This window comes from Oncorhynchus mykiss, chromosome 9 (genome assembly GCF_057628025.1).
Source record: "Oncorhynchus mykiss isolate SJ-2025 chromosome 9, ASM5762802v1, whole genome shotgun sequence".
NCBI lineage: Eukaryota > Metazoa > Chordata > Actinopteri > Salmoniformes > Salmonidae > Oncorhynchus > Oncorhynchus mykiss.
In genome coordinates, this window is record NC_143030.1 from 45,572,703 (window position 1) to 45,591,245 (window position 18,543).

The following is an 18,543-nucleotide window of genomic DNA, read 5'->3' on the forward strand; positions in this document are numbered from 1 at the left end:
CCAATCAACCTGCACATGTACTCTACTGTATGCCTATTGTTATTGTTGAATGTATGGTTATTTTGACCCTTGGTTATTGTTGTTACTGTTGTCCCGTTGACAATTTAGATTCTCATTTTAATTTATTTTTTATATTGTAAATATCCAAATAAGCTTTGGCAATATCTACATTGTTACGTCATGCCAATAAAGTGAATTTAATTGAATTGAGAGAGAGAGAGAGAGAGAGAGAGAGAGAGATACAGAGAGAGGGGGAAGTGAGAGAGAGGGAGAGAGAGAAAGAAAAAGACAGAGAAAGAGAGAGCGAGAGAGAGAGAGAGAGGGGGGGAAGTGAGAGAGAGAGAGAGAGAGAGAGAGAGGGAGAGAGAGAAAGAAAAAGACAGAGAAAGAGAGAGCGAGAGAGAGAGAGAGAGAGAGAGATAGAGAGAGAGGGAACAGAGAGAGAGAGAGAGAGAGAGCGAGACAGAGAAGGATATTGCAAAGATTAAAGAATAGAGAGCTCAACTGCATTCCCTCTGGTTGTGACCTGAGTAACAAACTGATCTCTCAACCAGAGGTTGCCTGTGACAGGGAACAGTATATGTAATGGTATATGTTTCTGTTGATCTCAACTAGATGAATTACAGCATTGATGTTTTTGACTGTCTCTCACTCTCTCCTCTCGTCTCCCCTTTCTCTCTCTCTCTCTCTCCTCATCCAGTCTTTGCGTGTGGAGAAAGTTATGTAAATGAAACTGAAAAAAGACCTCGCTCCCTTAATATGCAGAAAACATGCATGAATGTGTGACGGCCGAGCACAATGGAGATATGTGTTTTTATGGGATGAATGGAGTGAATGAATCAATGGAGGAAGGAAGGAAGGAAGGAAGGAAGGAAGGAAGGAAGGAAGGAAGGAAGGAAGGGGCGCCTCTCCTCTGAGGATGCTGAGGGCCCCAGGATTAAGAAGGAACCAGAGGGGTCTCTTTGAGGCGAGACCTGCAACCCACAGTGGGGCACTGAGGGCTGGGGAGGTGGATGAGACATGAGCTTCAGGACAGCAGAGCGTTACGGAAGGCAACCAGGCGCCACGGAAAGCCTCCCCACACAATGCAGAGGGCAGGCCAGGGTCAAGTGGAACTCAAGCCCCTGGTTGTGACCAGGCCTGTGGGTGTCTCTGACCCTCTTCTCTGGGCCTGGGGAGGTCCTGGGAGCGGACAGGCTGTCTCTCTCAGCAGACCCTTTCTCTCCTTCAGCCAGAGGTCTTCATCGCTCCTCCAGGATCCAATCAGGGGTCTGAAAGTGGGGCCTTGCCAAAATGAACACAGTTTTCACATGTGGTTGCTCTACATTGAGTTATATGACAACTCATGCTGAGATACCCATTACGTCACCATGCGATATTGCGTTCTACAGCACTTCATCACCACTACCTTTACTGACAGCTCAGCTTTTGCCACTGGATGTTTGCCTGTGATGGTAATATGGCTATTGAGTAGGGAATAGGCACTGTATAACCGCACTGTGTCCATGTTGTAGGGACAGTGTCTGACAGACCAATCAACCTGCACATATACTCTACTGTATGCCTATTGTTATTGTTGAATGGTTATTTTGACCCTTGGTTATTGTTGTTACTGTTGTCCTGTTGACAATTCTGATTCTTATTATTTACATATTGTAAACAATATCTACATTGTTACGTCATGCCAATGAAGCGAATTGAATTGAATTAAGAGAGAGAGAGAGAGAGAGAGAGAGAGAGAGAGAGAGAGAGAGAGAGAGAGAGAGAGAGAGAGGTACGTGACCCATTATTGACCTACTGAACACAAAGCTGAGAATCTCTCGTTCTCCGTCTGGAAATTCTTAACACATGACTCTCGCTCTTGCTGTTAGAAACCTTATATGATCCTTATTCCTATCCTTTATGTCCCTCAGATGAAAGATGCTACATTCAGGTCAGAGGAAACACAACTACCGTGAGGCTGGCACTCACTGGTCACTGGTCATGCTGACCACCTGGTGACCCTGGTCAGCTAGACCAGAGGCTGCGTGGGTTCACAGGCATCCTGTTTATGTATGACCTCTGACCTCACAGTGGGTAAGGCCTCAGATGTGTGGATGAGCTACAGGGAGCTGGTCAAAGGTCCAGTCTTCACAGAGCAGTGCAGTGAACCTGAATTAAACTGGGTAGCTGCTGCCCAGTTCCCATCACACTGGCTTTTAAGGCTTTATGGTCACACAGGCCCTTCGGCGAAGCCCACTCTCCCAGACACACACGCAGGAGTGTCTGACTCTACAGTATCTCTGACAGCGGGGTTGGTGTATAAGTAGAGAATACAATGGAACAGATTACTGTGGTGTGGAGTTGTGTAGGGAGACCCTGTGGTCATTTCCACAGATTTCTGCCCAGCTAGCATATAACATTCTGTGAACCATATGTTTCTTAGGTGGGACTTTCAGTACATTTCCTACAGGCTTGCTCGTGATTGTATTTCAGGTCATGCTCTCAAATTGTTCCTGAGAACATTAAGAAACAATCGTTTTCTGTGTGAATTTCAGTACTTGTGTACTTCAGTACATGAAGTCATGTCCTCAGAACATTAAGACAACGTTCCATAAAAACCACAAGAAAACACTAGTAAGAATCTTCTACGTCCTCATAGTTGTGTTCAGGTGTGTTGGCCGCGCGCACTAATTGGCCACACCTGATCTTAATGAGTGCGTGTTTCCTTTGAAATGGGGTCTATTTGAATTGACTAAAATGAACAGCTTAGTATGAATAAAAATATAAAAAACACAGAATGCTAAGCTATGTCCTGGTGGCACAGTGGACTAATTCCATGAATAGAAAACAGAAAGTAATAGGTTCAAATCTCACTGCCTCAATACAAAAAGTGTTTGCATGATTAATGCCTAAGCAAATTCATTTCCAAGGGTCCTATCTGCGCTTGGAATTAAAAAGAGTCAAACTAACCAAGCAGTGTTATTAAAACATGTATTTAATTTAATTTATGTTATTATTATTGTTTATGTTTAATTTATGTTATTTAATTACCTTCAAATAACCTATCATTTCCATTCTCGGAAGGTTAATAAAACATCCCATGAACACTTTCAGGGAACCATAGTAAAACGTTCTCAGAACCTCCCTGCAACCTAAAAATGTACGTCGCCAGAACAGGAGAAATGTTCACTTCCGTTCTCAGAACATTTAAAAAAAAGTTACGTTTACCCGTCAGGAAACGTATGGCTTCGTTCACAGAACCAATGGGAAACCAAAAACGTTGTTCCCACAATTTCCAAGGAACCAAATGTGTTAACTGGGTACAGACTAAGATTCTGATAAACAATGAGTAACAGGTAGGGAGGTACACAAACAGACACTATGACATCAACACGGGACACACAACAGACAATACGGAAACAGCCCTCACACAGGCCACAGGCCACCATTGAAATACAGAACCGTAACACAAAGGCCAGTGTATAAAAGAGCCATATTTCTACAGATCGGCCCACTTCTCTCGCTCTGTGCCACTGGGTCCACTCTTGCCCCCCGACAGTGCTTGTTTCCTTCCTTCCGCCTGCCTCTCTCTCTCTCTCTCTCTACTGGGTTCTGATCTTATGTTTTAGCCATCAGGGTACTACTGTTACCTCTCTGCTCAGTATTGACACCAGCCAACATCAACAGCAGAGGTGAGGACACGATGATGACTTAGCCATGCTGCCATGGTCAAAGATAGAGTCGTCTCAGCCAACAGCACCATCACCCACTACTGCTCTCTGGTGGTGGATACCAGAACTGCACTGCACTCCACAGGATGGTAAATTGAGATCCGGTTGGATACATCAGATTAACTAGAACCACATGTTTACAGATGACCATGAAATATGGTTAAACGATGGCGGCTTGGGTTCAACCCATCATAAATTATAGTAATCTAGAGGTATTGCTGTTTTAGCCCTACAGTAACAGAAACATTCATATTCAAATAAATTTGTCATGAGGAAAATTTAAAACAGGAGTACATTTTTGAAACTGCATTTTTTTCCCCCTATCCTCAGATTCTCTCTCACATTTTGGGTTCTTTCAATCTCACCAAAGGAGGGCTGAAGTATTGGATTCTACACCATCTGCCTGAAAAAGACTACTTTACCATGGAGAGATCGTCAGTTCTACCTTCATACCGAGTGTGAATGGTATCTATGAAGGTGTGGTTGTCCCCCTGTGTATGTTACGTTATCTGTAGAGGTGCCATTGTTCCCTTGTGGGAGTGAGTGTTGTCTGAACATGGCAGGTAAGTGTTTTTGTCTGCAGTTGACTATGGTGTTTTGCAGTGTTGGGGAATAGGGAACTAAATTCAGTAGTTAATTACTTGTTGTGCCATGTAGTGGTGTTGCTAACTACCGAAGCTAACCTATTTTTTTCCACAAAAATAAAATAAGCAAAAATGTTGTTTCTTTTTCGGCATCAGACCTACCGGTAACACTTTACTTGACACCTAGTCATAACACTTTGACAGTCATAACTGCAGACATAACTTGTCATAAGCTGTTATAACACGGTCATGACACATTTAGACCGGTTGTGCCATATATTGCGTGTCAGGCCTGTTGTGTCTCAAACTCACAAAACCTACCACACAAGGCAAAGCATTACGTAATTTTTTTAAATTGACTATATTAAATTGTAAATTGTCAGACATGCACCTACCCTAAAGCTCAGTTGCTGATGACCAGGATGAATGCAGGAGTAGGACAAGACTCTTTTTGACTGACGTCTGATAGAGGGCATGTACCTTGATAGGCCTATCAGGCTTATATGATTCTGATGGTCACAAGGCTTCTTGACAGTGTCATAAAGTGTATTTTCTTAGTCCAAGTCAAGTGACACGGGATGGTCAATATGCTTCACAAAAGTGTCAAAGTTAATTTCCTACAAGCTGAATTAAAATATGAGAGAAAAAAAAATAAAAATCAGGATTATGACAAAGGATTTAACAAACTTTCAAATGAAAAGAAACTTATTGGCAGGGAGAAAACTAATTTGAATGAATGTGGATTGACATTTAGGTGTCAGTAAAAGCCACAATACAATATGTCACACCAGGTGTAAACATATTGGTCATATAACAAGTAATATCAGCTGTTATGACATATGACAGTGTTAAGTAAAGTGTTACTGACCTGCCTAATTCTCACTTGAAACATAGTGTTTAATAGAATAAATTACATTATTTTAACATACGACCACAAAGTGATCAGTCTTGCAATTTGTAGTCTATGACATTTCCAATTTTCATATGAACACAAAGTCATTTGGATGCAGTGAACTAACCAGCTAGCACATAACATTCTGAGAACCATAGGTTTCTTAGCGCTTGGTGAGAACGTGGTTTATTTGCACACAACCTTCCCACAACTTTCTGGGAATGGTGCAGGATAGTTGCTTGGCTTTTGAACATTCTCAGCACATTTAAGGGACTTTACAAAATAATATGTAATTACTTTAATAGAACGCTCCTTAAAAGTTCAAACAAGGTCACATTTTAGGTCATGTTATAGGAACGTTCTCATGGTTCTATGTAAAGTCCAAGAACATTAAGAAAACTTCCCATAAAATCCACAAGGAAACTTTAGTAACGTTCAGGTGTGTTGGCTGTGCCGACTAATTGGCTACACCTAATCTTAATGTGTGTTTGTTTCCTTTGAAATGGGGTTTGTTTGATTAGACAAATGAACAGCCTCGTATGAGTTTTAAAAAACCATGACACGCCATCTCCATTCTGGTTGTGCAGTAGACTAATTCCATGGATAGGAAACAGAAGATCATAGGTTTGAATCTCACTGACGCCATGTCACAATAAAGAAATGTCTTTGCATGATTAATGCCTAAGTAAATTCAGTTCCAAGGGTCCCATCTGTGCTTGGAATTAAAAACAGTTAAATCAGCTATGTCTCGCTTCAGTATAGCTTAACGTCTTCCAGTGTGAAGTAATGGGTAGCATGGCAAACTAGATTTTTAGAGAAGCCTCCCCAACACTGGTGTTTTGGATGCTTTCCAGACAACTCCACAGGAATCTCACATCTGCAGTTCAGTAAATCATCCATTGCGTCATGGAGCTCACGGAAGGTTGTGCACAATTTACAATCAACGCAAAAGGATGTCATTTTTCAACAAAACATTTATTGCTGGCGTAACATGATGCAACCATAGAAAACCAACACCAGAAGAACCTGGTAACAACTGAAATGTACAAAGGGAGTGCAGTACACACACGTGTGGCTGTCTTAATTCCACAGTTCTTTGTGCGTGTCCCCAGTCATACCAGTAGAGGCTCAGTGCAGGTGGAGGTGCTGCTGGAACCAAAGCACCACGTTGAGAAAGCAGTCAGCCTGAGTGTCCACACGAGCCAGAGAGTGGGCGTCCTCCGCAAACCAAAGCAACCTGCAAGGGGGGGAAGCACACTTGTATTTATGAGCAGCCAATGTAGGAACACAAAAACAACAAATGTCTTATTGGACAAGTTCAGGTAGTCCCGCCCTGTTTCAGTTTGTTTTGCTTCCATCGGGTACCTAACAAACACGGCCCAGAGTTCACAGGTCAACGAACCGTCTAATAACATTGCTAAACTAGGACGGCGCTGCATAGCTGCCGTCTTACAGGCTCCTGACCAAATTCTGCTATTTTGTGTGGATTTTTCCTCCACTGAGCTTAAACTTCATTTGTACATAATGTTTCCGACGTCATTTCCTGTGACAGAAAACAGCTTCTGGACATCAGAACAGCAATCACTAACCTCGATTCGGATATAGATTTCTACTTCAACGAGTCGGCAGCTCTGGTTGTTGACCCCTATGTCAGCCTACATCTAGACCGCCATTGCCGTCTGTTTTGTTGGCGAACGTACAATCACTAGAGAACAAACTAGACAAGCTCTGTGGGTGACTATCCTATCAACGGGACCTGAAGAACTGCAATATCCTATAAGTCGAGGAGTCTTGGCTGAACAAGGACAATACACCTCACTGGCAAGATCAAAAGGCAGCGTCGGGTAAGCTGAGAGGGGTAGGAGGAGTGTCAACAATAGCTGGTGCACAAACTAATTTTAAGGAAGTCTCAAGTTTTTGGGTCACCTGAGATCAAATACCTCATGATAAGCTGCAGACCATACTATGTACCAAGAGAGTTCTCATCTACAGTACCAGTCTAAAGTTTGGACACACTCATTCAAGGGTTTCTTTATTTTTACTACATTATAGACTAGTGAAGACATCAAAACTATGAAATCATATAGTAACCAAAAAAAGTGTTAAATCAAAATATATTTTATATTTGAGATTCTTAAGAGTAGCCACCCTTTGCCTAGATGCCAGCTTTACACTCTTAGCATTCTCTCAACCAGCTTCATGAGGTAGTCACCCGGAATGCATTTCAATTAACAGGTGTGCCTTGTTAAAAGTTCTATGGGGAATTTCTTTCCTTCTTAATGCGTTTGAGCCAAATTCTATAGTAAGTACTGTGGTATTCTATAGTAATCTGTAGTTATTTTTTCATGTGGGCAGGATGGTGGATAATATAACAAGCGGTTGTCACCTGACGGGGGAGCCCCTACTCTTCAGAGAGCGGTACAGCTCCAAACCTTGGTGAGGGGACACTCTCCTGTCTTTACCCCCCAGCATCAGGAGCACTGGGGACTTGATCTGGACACAGACAGAGGAAACCAAATGATATGCTTGTTTCATTGACAGCTTATAAGGGAGCGTGCTTGTATTTGTGTGCATGAACATCAAACCTGAGGTGCGTAGGATATGGGGGATTTCTGGAGCATGGTGGTGAGAGCTTCTGGGGTGGGCAGCTGGTCATAAGAGTACTGCAGCCCCACACAAGAGTAACGCCTGAGAAAGGTAGAGGGAGACAAAGGACAACTATCCATCAACCAACCAATTAATCACATTGTAAAAATAACCATTTAAAAAAATACAATTACTATGCAAACACAGTCTTAAATATGCAGTGCACACACTTTCCATCCCCCAACTAGTGCACTTTAATTAGTGTTTTACAGTCTCCACTCTCCAGACAGGGACAGAGAGTGTCAAGTCTCACCAGTCCACGATGTCACTGGTTCCCAGTAAGGTGGCAGCGTTGATGACTGGGTTCCTGACGGCACACGCCTTGTAGAAGTCTGGGTACTGGCCAATCAGGTGGCAGGCCAGGAAGCCCCCGTGGGACCCACCCATCACCACCACTTTATCAGGGTCAAGGGTTAAGAGCTTCTCAGCAGTTTGGTCAGCAAGGGCAGTTAGTACAGCCCTCTGGGAATGATAGTTAGGTTGAGGTTAGTTGCACAAGATGTGTTAGTAGTATTGAGTTAGAATACAAATTAGCAACCTGACTAGCACCATGGGTTGAGAAACACAGTTGTATTGAAGGCTCTGGCTGTAGATATTTTCAGCTGAGAGCTCACTCGGTACCTGCACATCCTTGACGTCCTGGCTCCCAATGTTACCGGCCAGAGAGAGGATGCTGTCCTGGCCAAAGCCAGTGGAACCCCGGTAATTCACTACAACACAGAGAGAGAGAAACAATATTCTATCAGTGGATACCAGTGTGTGGGTCTGAGCCAAGGAGGAAGTCCACTATCTTACCCATGAGTACAGCAAAGCCCAGTTTGACCAGGACTGCTGTAGTGACATTCCACTCTGCAAAGAACTGGGAGTGCGGCCCGCCTGGGAAAGAACACAAATAAGCTTCAGTGAGTCCGCCGTGAGCTCTTTCATAGATCGGTTCCAATATACATAAAAGCATCTAGGATCAGTTTTTATACAAATTAAATATACAGCAAAGATTTGATCCTAGACCAGCGCTCCTACTACGAGACACTTTATGAATATGGGCCCAGGATCTAGATTGTCCAGAGGTTTCTCTCACCATGGATAAACACCACCAGAGGGACCTTGGTGCGTGACGGAAGGTGGTTTGACGTAACCAGCAGGGCACCGAAGTCTAGGCCAGCTGCGTAAGAGACACACAACTTAACATTATTAATTTTTTTCTCGAGGACATAGTTATGGCAACCAGACAAGTTCTAAACCACCATTGACTGACTCACAGTACTCTGGGTTCTCCTCCTGGGGCGTAGGGATGATGTCCAGAACATTGACGATGGCGCCACGTAGACACGACTCACCTAGAGGGTCCCAGGACACCTCCCCCTCCCCCCCGGCCAACGGAAGAAAAGCCACTGCCTGCAATTACACAATGCGTATATGATAATGTACTGCAACTGTACATGATGGGATATGACCAGGTAACCTAAAGGACCACAGTGTGGTATAGGGGTAACCTAAAGGACCACAGTGTGGTATAGGGGTAACCTAAAGGACCACAGTGTGGTATAGGGGTAACCTAAAGGACCAGTGTGGTATAGGGGTAACCTAAAGGACCACAGTGTGGTATAGGGGTAACCTAAAGGACCAGTGTGGTATAGGGGTAACCTAAAGGACCACAGTGTGGTATAGGGGTAACCTAAAGGACCACAGTGTGGTATAGGGGTAACCTAAAGGACCACAGTGTGGTATAGGGGTAACCTAAAGGACCAGTGTGGTATAGGGGTAACCTAAAGGACCAGTGTGGTATAGGGGTAACCTAAAGGACCACAGTGTGTTATAGGGGTAACCTAAAGGACCACAGTGTGGTATAGGGGTAACCTAAAGGACCACAGTGTGGTATAGGGGTAACCTAAAGGACCACAGTGTGGTATAGGGGTAACCTAAAGGACCACAGTGTGGTATAGGGGTAACCTCAGTGTTTCCCACAAGCACATGGAGTAGCTAACCAAATATAAAAAAAGTAACCAGGTGGGATCACCCAGGCGGTTAATCATTTTCTGGGAAACAAGCTCAATTTTGGTGGCCTCTAATACAATCTAATGCCTTGATTCCAGCCGAAATAATCAAATGATTGAATACTTTGAGTTTACCTCCTAAATTAGATTTTTTTCTGGTATTGTGTTTAAAATTAAAGACTGAAATGTATGAATCCAGTGTATTGTTAGTTTTTATTAAATATCATCTAGGCTTAAATGATCAGGACTAGTTTTTATTAAATATCGTCTAGGCTTAGATGATCAGGACTAGTTTTTTTTTTTTAAGTAAGCAAAGAAACCTTTATAAAACATTTATCCAGTCTTCTCTTGAGATTAAAGAATTTTACTGCAAGATATGAATTGCCACAATGTTTGTTCTTCAAATGGTATTTTATTAAAGACAAGATAAGACAAAAAAAGCTACCAGTATGCGAAAGATGAAGCCAAATGAGCTCTTACCGATGCGATTCGGTAGACTACTGACAAGTCACTCACTTTAACGTCACTGTCTGGCAAGTCCTGATCGAGTTCATATCGAAAATACAAAACAAGATCTTTAGTTTACTTGTCCCGATGCGATACTATGGCCGTACAACGTAGTTGTATGATTTATGAAATGGTAAGGATATGAGATCGACTTTTTCTCAGGTTAGACAACATTTGAGTCAAGCTTGTTTGTCAATCAAATCAAAGTTCTGCCCTACCAAGCAACAGAGCAGTAAATGCTCAGAGTGAAACAAAAAAACAAAAGGACTTGTTTTATTGTCCAGCCAAATGAATTGTAGGCAGATCATTGGAGATGTGGTTGTCTTACTAAGAGGTCATTTTTTATTTACATTGACATGATCTTTGACCCTAGATGGCAGTTACTGCCTTGCTTGATACAGCAAATTAAATGCCTTTCCATGACGATTTTGTTACACACAAGCATGTGTTCCCTAGTTGCGCCGTGATTGGCTGTGTTCTGTCACTCACGGGGACATTAGGTCACGGCAAAATCTACAGGTAGAGTTCGAAAACTCAAGCCCCTTGGGTGCTGTCATAGGCTGCATTCCAAACACTTAAGACGCATCCTTTCTCCTCAGCTCTCAAATTAAGTGGACACTTCTGATGACGTATCATGACTTCTGACGAGTATACACTTGCAGAGCAAGGGGCGAAAGAGGAAGGAACGATTTTTAAATGGACCGCACTTGACCAGAAATTCATCACTCGTTCATCCTGCGATGATTGTGTTTTCAGCCACAGGTGGCTTGTGGGTGCTTTATATGCGCTACAGTCAATGAGTGCCTGTCTATTTATATTAACTATATATTTATTAATATACGCCAACTGTATGATAGCTAGCGTTAGCCTGCCTAGCTGGAACTTTGAAGGAACATTTTTTTATTCTACAATTTCCAAAAGCTAACCAAACAAAAACATATTTATGAGACGTGTTTGTATTAGCAGCACCATTTCTAACTGATTTACATTCGTTTTTACTTACTGTTGACTCCATATTGACCTTGAGGTTTTACGTTTTGGCTGACTTTTCTTAGCAGATGTACAATAATCGCGAACTGAATTATGGGGCGTTTCAGGCCCCGAAGTGAACATAATTGCACACCCGCAAATTCCATTAAAAACGAGGGCTGAGGGGCTTACGTTGGAAACTTCCCTTGCTTGGCTAATCATTTGGACCGACGACAAATATGGCAGCAGGGATTCCCCCAAGGGCATAAGGCGAGGGTAAGTGGACGAGGGCGTCTTTTATGTTTGAAACGCATCCATTGAGTTACATTAGCAGTGCCCATCCAAGAAGGCTCAAGGTCATTGGCCACAGATAAAATGACGTCAAATCACATTATAGCTACCGTAGTTTTGATTGTACTGACCATGTCAACGTCATACATTCAAAATCTTAGCGAGCAGTCATGAATTAAGTCGACAATCTACTGGCAAATCGTTGTCATATGAAGAGAAATGACGACAAAACTTGTCGGTGCTCGTCGGCCGTTGGACATCAACATTACACACCAAGTTGGAAATCGCTAATTCAACCATGAGTGATTTGGAAGGAATCAGTGGCTAACTGCAAACGTTGCAAAGCAATTACTAGCCTGCTATTCAGTGGAGTGGGTGTTGAAAAGGATAAACATTGAACACGATGGACCAGAAAAGGTTGAATACATTAGCCGTGCTGTCAATCCAGCATGACTTCTGCAGCATTCAAAACAACTGGAAACTCGGAACTGGGAAATCTCAAGACACATTTATTTAATCAAGTCAGCCATCAGCTATTATTTTTTAAAGGCAGCAAATGTGGCTGAAAGGGTTTCGCTGCCAGACAAGGCTCCGCTGACAGGCAGGTGTAGCAGTGGTAAGGATTCACTCAGGCGCTGAAAAGAAAGCTCTATAGCTGGGACAGCTTTATGTAGGTCTTAGCCGTTTTGTGGGCACTGTTGGTCACCGTTATAGTGCAATTTAATGTACTGTTTAGTGTTGTGTAGTGGATTTGCTAACATGCACCGAAAAATAAAACTTGGAGGGAGTTTGTCCCACCAAGATTTACATGCTAAAATCACCATGGAGAAAATAAGTTAATGTGCCAGAAAAGAATGTACTAAATGGATTTCGACTCATCGTTACCACATTATTTGGGACGTGCAAATAGACTTCAAGCACAACGTACACAACACACACACCCAGGAGGTAGAGAGGCGGGACAGACAGCAGACTGTCAAACCAGCAGCGTCTCCCTGTCATCGCTCACTTACTGACACACGCTATAAGATGCATATCATTCATTTTAGTGGGAGAGGGCTCTGTGGACTTTCTTTCCACCAGACTTGTGAATTGTAAAAAGTAGCATAGTTCATTTAAGTGGAAAAAGTACCCGGGTGAAAATGAGTGTAACCGGCTGTATAGCCGACAGCCAGTGCTAATGGAAAATACTGTAACCTAAATGATCACAGCGTTGTATAGGCGTAACCTGAATGCCCAGAGCTCTGTATAGGGGTAACCTGAATGCCCAGAGCTCTGTATAGGCGTAACCTGAATGCCCAGAGCTCTGTATAGGCGTAACCTGAATGCCCAGAGCTCTGTATAGGCGTAACCTGAATGCCCAGAGCTCTGTATTAGGCGTAACCTGAATGCCCAGAGCTCTGTATAGGCGTAACCTGAATGCCCAGAGCTCTGTATAGGCGTAACCTGAATGCCCAGAGCTCTGTATAGGCGTAACCTGAATGCCCAGAGCTCTGTATAGGCGTAACCTGAATGCCCAGAGCTCTGTATAGGCGTAACCTGAATGTCCAGAGCTCTGTATAGTGGTAACCTGAATGTCCAGAGCGTTGTATAGTGGTAACCGGAATGACAGGAGCGTTGTATAGTGGTAACCTGAATGTCCAGAGCGTTGTATAGTGGTAACCTGAATGACAGGAGCGTTGTATAGTGGTAACCTGAATGTCCAGAGCTCTGTTTAGTGGTAACCTGAATGTCCAGAGCGTTGTATAGTGGTAACCTGAATGTCCAGAGCTCTGTATAGTGGTAACCTGAATGTCCAGAGCTCTGTATAGTGGTAACCTGAATGTCCAGAGCTCTGTATAGTGGTAACCTGAATGTCCAGAGCGTTGTATAGTGGTAACCTGAATGACAGGAGCGTTGTATAGTGGTAACCTGAATGACAGGAGCGATATACGAATGACCACAATACTGTATTACCAGGCGTGGGGCCTCGTTCAGATGGGAACAGTGGACCACCATCAGGTTATTCTGGATGGTGAGCAGCTTCCAGCTCCCAAATTTCTCAGCTGAGGGGAGAGAGAAAGATTGAACGGTTTGCTACAGTTCGGACTAGTTTCAGTTTGAGAGGCTCGAGATGAAAACCTAACATACTAATAATCATATAAAAGAAGGAGAGGAGAGCTTACGGTCAGAGATGCGGGTTACTCTCCTAGTGGTCCTGTCCACTACAAAGAGGTCCTGGGAGAGAGGGAGAGATGGGAAAGTGAGATCATGGAGTACAAAGTTATTTGCGTCCGCTTGTGTGCATGTTTACACTATACCCTCCAGTTCCTCCGGGCGCTACTGAAGACCACTCTCTGGCTGTCTGACGCCCAGCAACGAGGTGGCAGAGCCTCATACAGCCCAGCAAACTCATCTAGGGACAGACAAGGGGGAGGTCACAGGAACGGGAGGGAGAGGGATTGATAGATTGGTCCGGGGAAGGAAATGGGTGAGAAGCAAGAGATGGAAAGTGCAGTAGGAATGAGGTGCCATTCTATGTCAAGTTCAAAATGTTGCGTTAAAGTTATTCAATTTCTGTACCTTTCTTTGGCCTATTGACTACGTCCACCAGCAACGAGATACTCCTCATCTCCAGGTCATACTGTGGACAGAGAGAAGGTACGGATATAACAGTATAATAGTGCAGAGTACCACCAGCGAAGCATAAACAGCACTCCCCACTGACCTCCAGACCATCCTTGCTTCTTTCTGATAAGGCGATAACAGTTCCTTCATGAAGGGGCTGGGAGCGGGGGTCTGGAGGTAACGTTGAGGACTAGGGGCTAGGCTGGGAGCGGGGGTCTGGAGGTAACGCTGAGAACTAGGGGCAAGGCTGGGAGCGGGGGTCTGGAGGTAACGTTGAGGACTAGGGGCTAGGCTGGGAGCGGGGGTCTGGAGGTAACGCTGAGAACTAGGGGCAAGGCTGGGAGCGGGGGTCTGGAGGTAACGTTGAGGACTAGGGGCTAGGCTGGGAGCTGGGGCTGGAGGTAACGCTGAGAACTAGGGGCAAGGCTGGGAGCGGGGGTCTGGAGGTAACGTTGAGGACTAGGGGCTAGGCTGGGAGGGGAAGGGTCTGGACTGAGGGTCTGGGAGTTTGGAGGCTGGGCTGGGGACTCACCTGCTGCATGGTGAGACACTGGCTGTGGGGGCCAAACACCTGTCCCTCCAGGTACACCAGGTAGCGTCCATCAGGGCTCAGACGGGGGGACGAGACGGAGCTGGTGTCCCCAGACAGACACTCTGTAAGGATAGACAAAGGGTTGGAGGTTTGAGGCTTTGTTACAAAGATAAGCTTTGTTGTTAATTCACTGCGAATTAACAAGTTGTTTACCATGACAATGAACCAATCAACACATAAAATACTCACCACAGTTTCCTTCCAGGTCCAGACAAAACAGAGCTGACCTGAAACCAGATGTTTTCATTTTAGTCTTTCTAAAATAACACACAAGGGCATCTCTTGATCAGTCTATTACTCTGGAATATTGATTAGTGAGATGACGTAAACATGGTAGACTACACAGGCTGCTCCTTACCTCCTATTGGAGCAGAACCTCAGGCCCAGTCTGAAGGGCTCATGCCACCAGCCCACAAAAAACACACACTCACCATCATGGGCCCAGAGAGCCTGTGTTAACCAGACAGACAATCAGCATGACAACAATTACTGTACATGGCATAACATGATATTACATAGACTTACATGATTACAAGACATGTGACTAGTGATCCTTCCAGTGAAGTTGCAAATACCATATGATGTTCTGCTAATACCTTCATGGGTGTGTGTGTGTGTGTGAGGCCCTGTTTGCGCTCACCTGGCCTGGGGAAACATGTGAAGGGACACCCTGCAGCACTGTTACCGTGCCCTTGGCCACGTCGGCCACACACAGCACTGGGACACTTTTACTGGTCAAGCCTTCCCCCCAGTCCTCCCAGTACATACTCCTGTCCTGATGCACAACAGGGGAAAGGAAGGGTGTTGAAGCCATGAAAATAAAATAAACACTGGATCATGTTTACGCAACATAGCAGCCATCCAAAGAGTACTTCCAGAACCACCCAAAAGTCACAGACTGCATCCAACTGAATGTATGGCTAAACATAAAAAGACAATTAATAGAGGAGTGATCAGGGTGTTTCGGATACCTTCTCAGAAGGGCTTCCCAAGGGTCTTGCTGTTGACTCTCCAGCTGATGGGCTGGAGGCTGAAGTGTATGACTCTCCTATAGACCTTTTCCCCTCAGCTACATACAGCAGCCTGCTCTCACATGTAGACCAGGCCAGGCAGCCAAACTGAGCTGCACATAAACAGACGGCGAACAAGAGACAGACCGACATGGAGAGAGTGACTGGCTGATGAATTCAAGCAAATGGCCCTGATTAGGTCCACAGTGGAAAATGTCTAGCATCGGACAGAATACTCAGAGCACCGTAGGCATTAAAACCACCCAAGAAAAGGCCTTTACCATCCTCATACACTCTCCCATGTTTGTTGAGAGCTGTGAGATGGATGATCTTTTTTAAGCTGCTGTTGCTCCACACCTGAAAATGAACAGACCCTATAAAAGTTCAAGCAAACCAGTATGCACCGTATCCGGATGGGTGAAGGAATTTAGCCAAATGATGACCGACACAGCCAGACCACTCCATCCTTACCTCTAGGAACTGTTGTCCAGCAAACTGACCGCTGGTTTCCCTGACAACCGCCTTCAGATCTCCAGACAGGGAATAGGAACTCAGCAATCTATTTGAGCAGAAAGGAAGGAAGAAAGCATGGAAAATGGCAGCTTAGAGAAGGACCTATCGTACCTTTAAATATATACCTACACTACACACATCTTACACACATTACTTCATCAACACCAGACACTGGGATGGAGAATGAGTGGTGGGGGAGTGTTAATCTGCCCGCCTGTCTACTTACTCGCCGTGTAAAAGGCTGCAGGGGCTTGGTGGTTGGATGTCTATGTCGGTCTCTTTACTGTAGTTTTGAATCAGTGTCCACTGCTGGGCATAGTGCAGTCTGGTTCCCTGGAAGGTCTCACTCTGACTCCACTCTGATAGGTGTAGGCAAAGGAGAGGTTAATAACTATGATTTATTTTTATTTTTATCAATACATTTAAAAAAGTAATTCAAACTATTTTTTCCAACCAAGCAAACATAATAGCGTACGTGCAGTCAAAAAAAACAAAACAAAATACACTTCCAGGTTTATGGCACAGACACAAAGGTGAGTCCTCTATGTAACTCTAAGGTAGCAGCAGAGACCTAAGAGGAAGCGAGAAACCCCACACCCTTATTGTTTCTGGTTACATTACAGTGAGTCATTGTAAATAAGAATTTGTTCTTCGCTGACTTGCCTAGTTAAATAAAAGGTTCAATTTAAAAAAAAAAAAACGCCCTTTCAGTTTGTTAAACAACTCAGAAGCAGAAGAAAATTGACGACTTCAAAATGGTGATGGCCTCAGGCGCTACCGGTGGGCTCACAGACACCATAGTGGGACAGTTACAACGTTGCGATCTCTATACATTTCTATTGTGTGTGTGTGTGTATGTGTATGCGCAGTGTCTCACCTGCAATTAAAGTGAAACTCGTGCCGTTTAATAGTGCCATGTAGTCATTCGCCGTCACGAAGGCAGAAATAGGGGTGGGATACCCACTATATTCACGGTACAAAGTGCTGATAGCATCGGGTTCCATTCGTGCCTAGGTGCAGTAGCGTTAGTTAGACATGCAGCTGGCAACGGTTTTTGGAAACACTTTTACAGTGCATTAGCTAGCTAACTAATCACTTCCATCGATTACAGGTGATATTAAAGCATGTGACTGCATGCATTCAACCAACATTATGTATCAGCTTCATTTTAAAGGCTAGAGAGACGAATGTTAAGATAAACATAGACGGAACACAAATGTCCATTTTGAGCTAAAGTGGTACTTGTAAAATAATAACAACAACAGTTGTCTTTTACCAGGAACTCCATGTCGACACGACGGCCGATACCATTTCATACAGGGGCTGATGGAAGAGACCAAACGCAAGGCGGCAGCAGCAACACATTTTGTAGGATTTCACAAAGGAAGTGATTAATGGCGCTTTGGGATTTCACCCCAACTCTGACGTCACCCCAACTCTGATCCAAAGAATCCCAGATAGCACTAACCATAAAAATAATAAAAATCTCCTGCCCCATCCAATCCCACAGTGATACATAAACTCAGCAAAAAAAGAAAAGAAACATCAATTTTTCAGAACCCTGTCTTTCAAAGATAATTCGTAAAAATCCAAATAACTTTACAGATCTTCATTGTAAATGGTTTAAACACTGTTTCCCATGCTTGTTCAATGAACCATAAACAATTAATGAACATGCACCTGTGGAACGGTTGTTAAGACACTAACAGCTTACAGATGGTAGGTAATTAAGGTCACAGTTATGAAAACTTAGGACACTAAAGAGGCTTGTCTACTGACACTGGAAAAACACCAAAAGAAAGATGCCCAGGGTCCCTGCTCATCTGCGTGAACGTGCCTTAGGCATGCTGCAGATGTGGCCAGGGCAATAAATTGCAATGTCTGTACTGTGAGACGCCTAAGACAGCGCTACAGGGAGACCAGACGGACAGCTAATCGTCCTCGCAGTGGCAGACCACGCGTAACAACACCTGCACAGGATCGGTACATCCGAACATTACACCTGCGGGACAGGTACAGGATGGCAACAACAACAGCCCGAGTTACACCAGGAACACACAATCCCTCCATCGGTGCTCAGACTGTCCACAATAGGCTGAGAGGCTGCACTGAGGACTTGTAGGCCTGTTGCAAGGAAGGTCCTCACCAGACATCACCTGCAACAAAGTCGCCTATGGGCACAAACTCACTGTCGCTAGACCAGACAGGACTGGCAAAAAGTGCTC

The 18,543-nt window shown here is 44.2% G+C and overlaps 1 protein-coding gene across 2 annotated transcripts; it reads right to left on the minus strand.

Annotated features, from left to right (window-relative positions):
* Positions 1-6,148: 6,148 nt before the first annotated feature.
* Positions 6,149-17,744, minus strand: apeh2 (acylaminoacyl-peptide hydrolase 2). 2 transcript variants are annotated; one of them, XM_021615682.3, is made up of 22 exons: positions 17,595-17,744; positions 17,196-17,328; positions 16,545-16,677; positions 16,277-16,364; positions 16,087-16,162; positions 15,767-15,918; positions 15,436-15,570; positions 15,154-15,245; positions 14,985-15,022; positions 14,736-14,857; positions 14,159-14,219; positions 13,897-13,991; positions 13,762-13,813; positions 13,553-13,641; positions 9,095-9,230; positions 8,914-8,997; positions 8,631-8,711; positions 8,457-8,545; positions 8,089-8,297; positions 7,775-7,877; positions 7,576-7,682; positions 6,149-6,426 (listed from the first exon to the last, which is right to left on the minus strand). In XM_021615682.3, exons 1-22 carry the CDS (start codon positions 17,604-17,606, stop codon positions 6,318-6,320), a joined length of 2,196 nt encoding a protein of 731 aa, XP_021471357.1. In that variant the 5' UTR covers positions 17,607-17,744; the 3' UTR covers positions 6,149-6,317. The 2 variants fall into 2 exon arrangements, with proteins under 2 accessions (XP_021471357.1, XP_090040433.1); XM_090184307.1 differs by lacking the exon at positions 17,196-17,328 and having other exon boundaries at positions 17,595-17,663.
* Positions 17,745-18,543: the final 799 nt, after the last annotated feature.

What these genes read in the sequence shown, in the direction of transcription:
- apeh2 (XM_021615682.3), bottom strand. An exon ending in TGGGAGAGTGTATGAGGATG is followed by an intron (nt 15,919 to 16,086) that starts GTAAAGGCCTTT and finishes GTTTATGTGCAG; the next exon opens with CTCAGTTTGGCTGCCTGGCC. An exon ending in TCTGGTGGTGTTTATCCATG is followed by an intron (nt 8,712 to 8,913) that starts GTGAGAGAAACC and finishes GTTCTTTCCCAG; the next exon opens with GCGGGCCGCACTCCCAGTTC.